This window comes from Talpa occidentalis, unplaced genomic scaffold, assembly GCF_014898055.3.
Source record: "Talpa occidentalis isolate TD23 unplaced genomic scaffold, MPIMG_talOcc4v2.1, whole genome shotgun sequence".
NCBI lineage: Eukaryota > Metazoa > Chordata > Mammalia > Eulipotyphla > Talpidae > Talpa > Talpa occidentalis.
In genome coordinates, this window is record NW_026555331.1 from 137,148,236 (window position 1) to 137,159,496 (window position 11,261).

General features: G+C 36.8%; 1 protein-coding gene across 6 annotated transcripts in view; it reads right to left on the reverse strand.

The window, feature by feature from the left end:
- The window catches only part of ZNF800 (zinc finger protein 800), an 81,913-nt gene that overhangs the window by 24,310 nt on the left and 46,342 nt on the right, over positions 1-11,261 (reverse strand). For 3 of the 6 annotated variants that reach the window (XM_037512703.2, XM_054692633.1, XM_054692634.1), the window contains exon 6: positions 9,476-9,646. In XM_037512703.2, the coding sequence (XP_037368600.1) occupies positions 9,571-9,646 (76 nt within the window). In that variant the 3' untranslated portion in view covers positions 9,476-9,570. Of the gene's footprint in view, positions 1-8,387; positions 8,855-9,020; positions 9,161-9,475; positions 9,647-11,261 lie in introns of those variants that run through there. The other 3 variants (XM_054692637.1, XM_054692636.1, XM_054692635.1) reach the window with 3 other exon arrangements.

Here is an 11,261-nt window from a genome sequence, read left to right on the forward strand (position 1 = left end):
TAGTGATAGTGGTGATTGCTAATATTGCTAATACTGGGGTGCTTACTATGTACCAGGGCCTGTGCAAGGTCTTGACATTTAATTTAATCCTTAAAATCTCTGAGATAAATAATTAGTGTTACTCTTCCCATTTTGCACATAAGAAACCTAAGACTTACAAAACAGAAGTAACTTGCCTAAGGTCACATAATTAAGAAGTGGTCAGGCAGGGTTTTATTGAATCCAGGCATTCATCTAAACATCCAGACTCAGAATATGTGGACGGAGTAGTCTTTACATGGTCTCTAATCTGATTGCTTGTTTTATAGATTAAAGGGACAATGCATTAGAGGACAAATGTAGCTGGAGTTAGGGGAAGAGCAGGGCAGGAAGTCAAATCTCCTCACTCCCGGATTTGTGTCCATTACACTATATAAAGCCAGTATACAGCCCCTTTCCTGTTGGAATAGATCACATATTCCAACCGCAACAGTGAAAAAGGAGATGCCACCATGTGCAACACCACCAAGCACACAACACACATTCACTAGGCAGCACCAGTGGGAGACCAAGCAACCAGGGAGCCTGGGATGTTCTTCCCTCCACCCACACTTCCAGGTGATGCCTGTAGGCTGGGGAGGCAGAACCACCCCAGACAGGGCAGCCCTGGGAAGTCAAGAGACTTGAGAAAACAGAGATAAGAAGGGCTGAGGATGGGAATTTGAGTGGCCCAAGGAAATGCCATCAGTAACAGCTGAGAAGTTGCAAGGTCAAAACATCAAGAGCCTTCCAGTTCTGCAGAGTACACAGTAAGGATCTGAAACCAAAGCCCCAAAGCAAGGATTTGAAAGGAGAAAACTGTATGGGAAGAAAGAAAACCAAGGAGTCGAGGTTGAACCAGAGATTCATGCCTCGATCTCCCAGCTCCACGAAGAGGTCCATGACCACTGCACACATACAAATATGCTGCATTTCCCAATCGTTTTAATATGTTTTCAAACATACAGAAAAATTGAAATAATGGTGCAATTTGCACCTGTGTACTCCCATCTAAATTTGACAATGGTTTACTACTTGTGTTTTATAACATATTCATCCCTCTTTCCATCCCTGTACACATCCCTCAACCTTATCTTATTTTTGTCCTATATCAAAGTAAGTTGCAGACATTAATACACCTCACTCTTACACACACCAACATGCATAGCATCAACTAGAGTTTGAGTATTTGTTTGTGGGTCTTTTCTTGGTTGATAGAAAGTTTACATACTGTAAAATGAACACATTTAATTCACTTGCGGTATATTGACAAATGCATATACCTAGGCTAAACACTATCACCACCCCAGAAAGTTCCCTCAGACTCCCCTCCTGTCAATGCCCATCCCCTGCACCAAAGGCAATCACTGTTTGGATATTTTTTCACTGAAGATCAGTTTTGCCTACTCAGAAACTTTTTAGAAAATAAAGACACACTTTCCACACACTTTCGTGTAAGGCTTCTTTTACTCAGCCTACCATTTATGAGACGCATATGTGTTTTTGAGGACCAGAAGTTCATTCCGTTTTCTTGCTGTATAATATTCCCAGGTGTGTTCATTCTCTTTCTTGTTCACTCTCTTGAAGAAACTTCAGATGTTTCCAGTATTTGACTATGATGTGAATTAGACTGATATGAATATTCTGGTACAAGTCTCTGGGTAGACAGTTTCCCTAAGGTAAATTGCTAGGAGTGAAATTCAGGATCTTTGGGTAGATGTATATTTAATTTAATAAGAAACTGCCAGATTTCTCCACCGCCAAAGTAATTGTACCACTTTACACCCCCAGCAGCAAAGATTGTGAGTTCTGGTTTTTCCACATGCTCAGCAACCAACTTTAATGTCACCAATTTTTATAATTTTAGTCATTCTAGTGGCTAACATGTATTTACACAAATTTTCATCCATTTTCTTCTCCCATAGAAAAGGGTTAACTCTCTCCATGTTTACCTTAGTACTCACAACAATATTAATTGGGCATTTATTATGTGCTGGATGCTGAGCTAAGCCCAGGCCCCTGTTGTTTAGGAGCTTCTTTATTTATTAATGTCATTTTATAGATGAAGCGACTGAGACTTAGTAACTCCATCAAGGCCACATATCAAGTAGCACCTGTTCTTGACACTCCGCAGCCCATAGCTAGGAATGAAAAAGATTTCACATTTGGAGCTACCACCCCTCCTTTCTTCTGCATAACTAAGTCTGCATTGTCCATTGATGAGAGGACTGTATAAAAGCAGTGATTGTGTTTATGTTGCAAAGTCAATGACAATCATACCACTGCCACCAATGTCAGGGGCAAAATGTCAATAGATAAACACTCATCTAGAAATGGATGAACCATGATAAGGAACCACTTTGATTTCAGGAAGTACCAGGACTTACCTCCTTTGAGTCCACACAGGCTCTAGAAGAGTGGATTTGGTTGTCATTTAAGGAATCATTTGTACGTGTAAGTGAAAATTATCTTTAAAATTTTCCCTTTTCTGTTAGAATGGGAATAAATTTAACATAAGTTGAAACTTAAAAATGAATACCAATGCACAGTGCTAGAAATAATAGTGCACCTTAGTTAGAGTCATATTTACTCTTCTATTGAGAAAGAGAGGATTTTTCACTAAAGGGAATATTTTCACAATGTGATTTCTATTGACAGCCTAGAAAAATACTGATGATGGGAATTTCTGCAATAAATTGCTGTGAAATTCAAATCTACTAGTACATATGTAAATATATTATCAATTACTTCAAGTTTCCAAGTAATTAAAGGAAACCACTCTCACCAAAAACAAATTAAAGATTTATACTTCTTGAAATTAGAAGTACAAACTGTACCCTAAATGATGAATTCAAGACTTCACCTTATGTTCACCTATGGCTAATATTAGTCTGCTTTCCATCTTTAACCTTACCATAAAATACAGTTTACTTTCTAAGCTTCATTGTTGTGTCTCATTTTTATTAATTTATGTTTTACAAGTACACTGAATTAAATCAGATGCCACTTTATGCATAACCAAGAAGTCAGCATCAAAAGATAAAATTAGTGTCTGTGATCAAAAATTAGTAGATGTCAGATCCATGTCCCCATCTTTTGCTTACCCCATTAAACTGCTTTCTTTCCATTTGTACTTTAATTCTCTTCATTCATTTCTATTAACTTATTCAATCAAAATGAGCTGGGCTTCTTTGATGGAGGCCCCAGAATAGTGACAGCTCAAAGCAAAGCTTTTCTGCTCTTTTTAGTTCCTTTATCATCTTTTCAACTTACACAAGAAACCAGAGGCCTAAAAGAAAAATTTAAAGAAAGCATGACGTTTTTTTAAAGTTTGATTATTCCAAAGCATTTGCTTCAGCCAGAAAATCAGTCCTTTCATAATGGATTTTCTCAAGTTACATATCTCTGGCTCATTATTCAGTTTCTTTGATTTCGTGTGTATGATACAGTGCTGGATGTGGGCAACTACTGGAAATAGTTATATTCATAAGAGGATGATCACCCAATTACTTAGAGATATTTCCAAGGCAATTAATCAAGAGGAATAATTTCTGACATTCCATTGAATTTAATGCATTGTCTTACATTTTAAATGGTCAGCAAATATCCACATTCTGAAGTATAAGTAGGAATATTTCTGAGGCTGTGAACTTTAAGTCTTGCCCTCACTGTTCTTTCTTTCTAAAACTCAGCTTACCTTTTTTAAATACAGAGCTTCTACTGACTTACAAAGCAGAGTCAAAGATAGCTGAAGTGCTTTCAGAAGATTAGTACTAGGCCACAGGGTTTGATTTATTCTGAACAGTGATAACACTCTTATATCACTGAATTGAGGAACTCAGGTATGTAAAAAAATAGCAAATAACTTTTAAGTGTTGTTTTATCCTAAGAAACTTCAGTTTGCATATACCATGTTCAGATTTCTGCTACTACTACAAGCAAAAAATCTACAAAGAAGAATCAATTATATTATTTGCATAAAATCTAATTTCTACCAAGCACTTCACAGTATTCAAATGAAAGAAAAGTGTCAAACAAAATTATCAAAGCAATCAAATACATTAAATTGCTAATTGAAGATTTCTTTTAGTTAGAAAAAATTAATGCTGTTTAAGAATGACACAGAAGTAAAATTGCAAATTCAAGGCCTGTCACTTGGGAATGTTTTCCTTTGACTCAAAGTTGACATACTGGTCATTAAGCACTGCCACTAAAGTCAAGATTTTCTTTTCTTTTTTTCTTTTTAATAAGCAAGCAATGAAGCTACTTAAAAGGAAGTTATATCAAGTCTCTCAGCACTGTGCTGTGTAAAAATGAAAGTGAAATCTGGCTTAGCATATGTAAAATAGAGGGACTTTAAACAGACCACACAGCTATCTGTCCCTTCAAGTGTGGGCCTGCAGGGAACTGGGGTCTGACTCTAGCTTGTATTGGTTTCCCTGCTGTAACATTACCACAAACGGAGTGACTTGAAACAACACAAAATTATAATCTTACCATTCTGGAGCTATCTCAGAAGGCTACACCCAAGGTGTCAGCAGGTCCTGTTCCTCTGGAGGCTCTAGAGGAGAATCAACCTCCTTGCCTTTTCCAGCTTCCAGAAGCCACAAGTGTTCCTCGATGCATCCCTCCAGTCTCTGCTCCTGCCGTCACATCTTCTCTGGCTCTCCTGTCTTCTCTTTCACTTACACTTTCTTTTCACATTAGGTCACCTAGAGAATCCAAGACACCCTCCCCACTTTAAGATCCCTAATTTGATAACATCCCTTTTGCACATTCCTTTAAATCTTGGAGCAGAATACCTTCACAGTTTCCGGGGGTTCGGCGTGGACGTCTTTGGGGGAAGTGTTCGTTATTCTGGTGACCACACCAGAGGAGAACCTGCTGGCAGAGCTCCAAGGGCACATCAGAGAAAAGGGAGCCTTAGTGTTCTCCAGCAACCAGATGATGAGGGCAGCGTGAGTGAGAGAAAGGTTACTCAGTCAGTGTGAAGGGCAGACAGGCCTCAGAAAAGACACGGTCAAATGTTGCCACCTCCCCTACAAGGAGCAAGCAACGAGCTAAATCAGTGAGCTGGATCAGTGCTCCGCAGTCTGAGGTGGGGGCTGCTCCATGGGGTAGTTGTTCTCAGTCCCCAGTGTTACAAACAAAAACAAACAAACAACAAAAAAACAGAAATAGAAAGTCTATAGAAAAATTTACAGCACTTTGACAGAGCAATTTTATGACTTGAGAATATGCTCATTTGAATGATCATTTTATATTTATTTATACAAGCACTGGGTACAGTCAGAAGTACGGGAGGGTGAGAGAATTCACCAGAGCCAGAGCAGGGAACAGAACAGGCAGACTGACGAAATACACTGCTGAGGGGAGCAGCGGGCACGACAGACCTCTCCTGCCGTGCCCGCTGCAGGGACCCTCTCTGGTGACCGGGGATCGAACCAGCACTGCAGAGGCTGCGGGCAGTTTCGTAGTCCAGCGCTCAATGGCTGCGCCACCAGGGGAGGCCCACATCATTTTATATTTTAAAATATGAAATATTTCTATTTTGTCTATCTTTTCTTTCCACTTCATTTTCCCAGTTTCATTGTGCATTTTTAAAAGCATCTGTCCAAAGCAGATTAGAAATTGTAGTTCCCTTTCTTTTTCTCTCTTTTTTTCTGCAAAAACAAAACAAAGAAGACCGCCTTGCTCTTCACCACAGGTGGCTCTTCACCACAGGTGGTTCTTCAAGGAGCCCTGAGCTCGGGCAGAGCACATCACTCACACACCAGAAATCTGGGTGAATGTTGCCTTGAAGTAGCCAAGGAGCCAAAATCAGCTGTAAACACCTGGTCATCCCAGTGAGTCCCACCCAAATCCAACTGCCAGAGGTTAACAACCCTCCTGCCCCAGGCTCCAGCCCCAGAGGTGAGGCTAGTCATCCTTCCAGTCACCTCCAGAGGGCAGAAGGGAGGCTCAATTTTAGACAAGCTCAGAGCTTTTTATTATTACAAGAGACTAGACATTTTAATTACTGAATTGAGAATGTACTTACTCTGTGACTGAACTTTTCTTACTGTGTAACTGTGACCAGGCAAGTCATGAGGCCAGCTCAGGTTTCAAGGGCAGGCCAGAAACAAGACCCGCAAAAACATGTTACAGGTAACAAAAAGAGAAGTGGCTGTAGGGTTTCACTCCTCAACTCATGATTGTTCAACCTAATAATTATGTATCTCCTCGAGAGGAGGCAAGTCTGAATACAGAGTCACTGAGGTAATGATTTGAGGCAGAATTTCTCAACCTTAGCTCTATTGCCTACAGAGCTGGATTTGCTGTTGTTTTTGTGTGTGCGCGTGTGTGTATAATGGAGAAAGGGGATGTACTATGCATTATAGGACTTAGCATTCTATCTCATCTCTCACCCCTAGTTCTCCCACCACAAGTTGTACAACCAAAAATGTTTCTAGACACTGCCATCACCCTGAGGAGGGCATCCAAGGCATCCAACCCCATTCCATCCGCCCTGCTTTATTCTGTACCCCAAGTCTTTGTCCTGCAGTTCCCTTTCATTTTCTGTTTCTTTCACCACCTCTTTGTCTGCTGGAAAACTCACACTCAACTTTCGGTTTCAACTCAGGCACTCAATCCTTGGAAATCCTTCTTGGATTGACTCAGTAGTAGTTAAGTGTTCTTTTTGTCATGATCCCAGATAACAGGGAGCCTATCTTTAGTGTAGTCCCTGCCTCATTGTCTAATTATTTCTTACTAGGTTTTTTCCTTGAGGTTATTGACGGTAAAACACTGTCGTTCACTCTAAGAAGTTCATGCTGTAGTTTATAGAGGCCTCTGCATTCCTCTCATCCAGCCACACTGCCTGTTTTGCATTCAACTCTCATGCCACACAGAGCTTCATTCAGCTCTAATTTTTCAGGTTCTCTCCCAACTCACCTTCTGGGCTTCTTTCCTGGTTGCATTGCCCTTTCTCTTCCTCCTCCCCTGAACGCTCTTCTTTAAATACTCCTTCTCCTAAAAACTTAACCTGAACCTCCAGACCTCGGGAGATCCTTCCATTTTACTCTTCCAAGGCAGCCAATGCTTCTTTTTGCTTGTGTTACAACTTAGTGAGACTCACATGCCACCGTACTCAGGTATAAGAGATGTGCTATTACTTTAATTTTCTAAGTAAAATTAAATCTGATTCTGAACTTCTGGCTCACCAGTGTGGCAAAAAAATAAAAAGTCCTATTTTAGCAAGTCTATTAGAATACAAAATTCTAGAGGCATTTGGAGTCCCTAGGACTTGGAGTAAGGGCCTCTGATCTTCAAACCATTCTGTTCCATGATCACTGTTGAGGTACTTGTTGTCCACTTAGTGGTTCATTTAAATATAGAAGGGTCTGGTGCTTGGTGTCAAGTTTAGGATTTCATCAGTAAGAATGTCATGGCACCCAGGATTCTATCACCCTATAGGCAGGGACCAAGGCAAGAATAAAATGGAGACCTATGTACAGTGCAAATATTTTCAATGTTACAAACCAAGCCAATGATCTATTGTTCTATGCTGACAAATATACCTTCTTAATTTCCTAGTAGGCCACACTCAAATGAAGAATTCTTGAATTCCTCTGTGTTCCAGGCTAGAATATCTTGGCCTAGTGATAACATGTCCCTATCTCATAGCCCCAACTGCATCACATATTGTGAAGGGCTTCAAGTGTACCCGCGTGGACTCTCCAGCCTGCAAACCAAGTTGTGTCCATACCCTTGCAAATAGCCATCCATTGGTGAACCACTGGACTTAGGAATATACTCAACCAATGGCACAATAAGATGGACCTAAAGAAACCCCAGAAAGCAAAGCTGTTTGCATTAAGACTACTGGGACCCAGGCACCCAGAATGAAATCTAAACAGGATTCAGGATCTAGGTGGACATATTCCATTTGCTGCACAGAAACTTCACCCTGGCAGAGCAAGAGTAACTGAAAGATGGCCAGAGCAGGGCCCCACAAAGCATGAGATCCAAAGCAGGGGCCTCTCTAGCCTCAAGCTAACATAAAACCTAAGATCAGCTCCTTAGACTTTACTGAATATAATTTCTCGTTACACAACACTAAAAGGCATGAGGAAATACACCTATGCCAAATGCTAAATCAGTTGAGAATTATACTATCAATACTAATTCAAGTCATACTGATGTATGGAAGCCAAGTGAAAGGATCATCAGGATGTAGTTAAGCTAATAAACAAAATCAGTGTTTCCTGATGTCTTATAAAGTAAATTAACAGGGTTTAACTACAAAAAAAAAAAAAATACCCTATAATGATATATTTGAAAGACATATTTTAAAGCAAACTTTTTTTTAACGTAAACCTTCTCAGAGTCTTTAATATAAAATGTTGTCTGTGAACTTTCAAATAGGCCAAAAAAGTAGGTGATATTTATCAAACATGCATGACTGGAGGTTGGGGGGGATAAACAGGTGTAGCCTGCACACACATGCATAACATATGTCTTAGTACAAGTAATCAAAAAAATGCTATTATTAAAAAATTTTAAAAAACATTGTATTTGTCAGAATTCTTGAGTGCAAGTGACAGAAACTACATATAACTAAAGAGGAACAAAGGTATTAAATGGAAAATTATCACGAGAGCCTTCAAGGACGAGGCTTGGAAAACAAGCAGTCTGAGCATTAGAAACCACAACAGAAATAGCCCAATACTAGCTCTACAAATACTGAAATAAATTAATTTCCAACCAATTCTATTTTCTTATGTCATAAGGAAATACTCACAAATAAATGAGAAGAAAAAACAAAACCAGGATGCAAAAGAATATGAGCCAAATTCTATCAAAAAGGAAAGAGAGATGTACAGAAACAATTGTAAAAGGAAATACAACAAAATGTTAACAATGCTTTTTCTTCTGAGTGATAAAGTTACAGGTAATTTTTATTTTATTTATGTACATGAATTACAATTGTTATTATAAAAATAAATATTTTAAAACTACTTCCAAATTTAAAAGAAAAACTGTTCTAGTGCCAAAATATTGTGACAAGTCCATGTTCACAATTCTCAAATCCTTTCTGATTTCATTAACTTTGATAATGAGGTTTTCGAATTGTCAGATGATCATTGAAGTTCCATATTACCTGAAAATTTTTGGCACAATAAACATTTTTTAAAAATCTTTCTTGCCATTTACATGCATAAGTAGGACATTATATAGAAATCAGAAGTTCCAGTAAATTACTGGTATTAGTGTATACCAAATCCCTATTGTTGGTAGTTAGTACAATCACCATTAGTTGACACTATTGGTAGGATCTTGTAACTCTAGGAAATGTTTACATATAACTTCAGATAAGACCACTTCTTACGAAATTTCATTTTTTCAAAAACAAATTAGCTCTTTATTAAAATAGCAACATAAATATTAATAAATTTATTATTTATTAAAAGTCAGGATTAACAATAACAAAAACCTCCAACACTTTCCTAAATAATGCCAGTCAAAAACTAAATAAAAACAGTAATTAAAATTATTTTTAAATAGCAACAATTAAGAGACTACATACCAAAACCTTTTAGATGCAGTCAAAGCTGTTCTCAGAGGTAAATTTATAGCCTTATGTGTCCTATTATTAAAAAAGAAATAAAAATAAATGAACTAAATCACCAATTACAAAGAAACATTTAGAAGACAACAAAATAAACTTAAGAATAAAGAATTAATAAGGATTAAAAGTTATATTAATAGACTATAGAAATAGAAAAATATAATTTGTAAAATAATAAATGTTCGTTCTTTAAAAGATTGACAAATCTAATAAGGAAAGAAATACATAACTAGAAAGATTAGAAATGAAAAAGAAGTTATACCTATGAATGTAAAGACTATGTAGAGGCCAGCTAACAAATTTTAAATTTCTATGAAAATGTAAGGTTTTCTTTAAAAATGTTATTCTAAAAATTGATACTCAGGAAATAGTAATTAGCCTGTCTAGGCCAAAGTCATAGAGGAAAATTTTAATGTTTCCAGAAAAATATCTTTACTCACCTATACAGAAGAAAAAGTTAGTGCCTAAATAATTTTATGGGTGAGTTTTTTCAAACTTTCAAAGAATAGGCAATTCCTATAATATATACTAATCTACAGCACAGAACAAGGTTTTCTGAAGTTGGTAAAAATAAAATCAAAAATGTAAAACTACAAATCGATCTTACTCACAAGTATAAATTCAGCTCTCTTAAATACAATTTAAGGAGCCAAATGCAATATTATTACATTGAAAGAGGAAAAAACACCATGATGAAATAGGTTGCATCTCATGCAGAAATAATCCAATATTGAGAAACCTACTAATACTAATATAATGTATTATAATGGGTCAAGGGAGTAAAACTATATGATCATCTGTAGTTGTCCTGAATATGTTTAATATTATTCAACAGCAATCTCCAATAAAATGCTTAGGATAATTGAACAAGGAAACCATTTTCTTAAACTGGTAAAGAGCTATATTTCAATCGTACAGCTAACATTTAAAAGTTGGTGAAATATTAATTGCATTCCTTCAAAAGGAATAAGAGCAAATTAATACTCTCATTTATTTAACATATGAGGTATAAAGATTGTGAAGAAAGAGATAAAATTATCATTTATTACACTTAAAATGATTGTCTATTTAAAAGAGAACCAACTAGGAGGATTAATGGAGAATTCAGAAAAGTTACCAAACACAAAAATCAATTGCTTGACCCCCCCCCCACAAGGAGGAATCAGTCATAAGACAGGAGAAAATGATCCCAAAAAAGAGATGAACTATCAAATAATACAATTAATAAGAAATATGCAGGACCTACAAAATTACTGAGAAATATATAGCAAATTTTCAATAACATTAATATGTTACAAGTTCCTGGATGGGAAACTTAATATTACAAATATGACAGTTATTCCCCAATTAATCTATTATAGTGATTCTAGAGAAAGTGCCAATGAAATTTATTTTGGAACTTGACCAATATAAAACTAAAGTTTATCTGGAAGAATAAACACACCAATATAACTAAAAAATATTTTGAAAAAGAAGAGTGACATTTACTCCATTAAGTTATCACATATTAAAACAAATTATAAAATGACAATAATTAAAACAGCATGGTTCAGAAATAAAGGATACCTAAAATGAAACAAACAAATAATAAATCCAAAATCACTCCAAGTATGTGTAAGAATTTAATATTTGA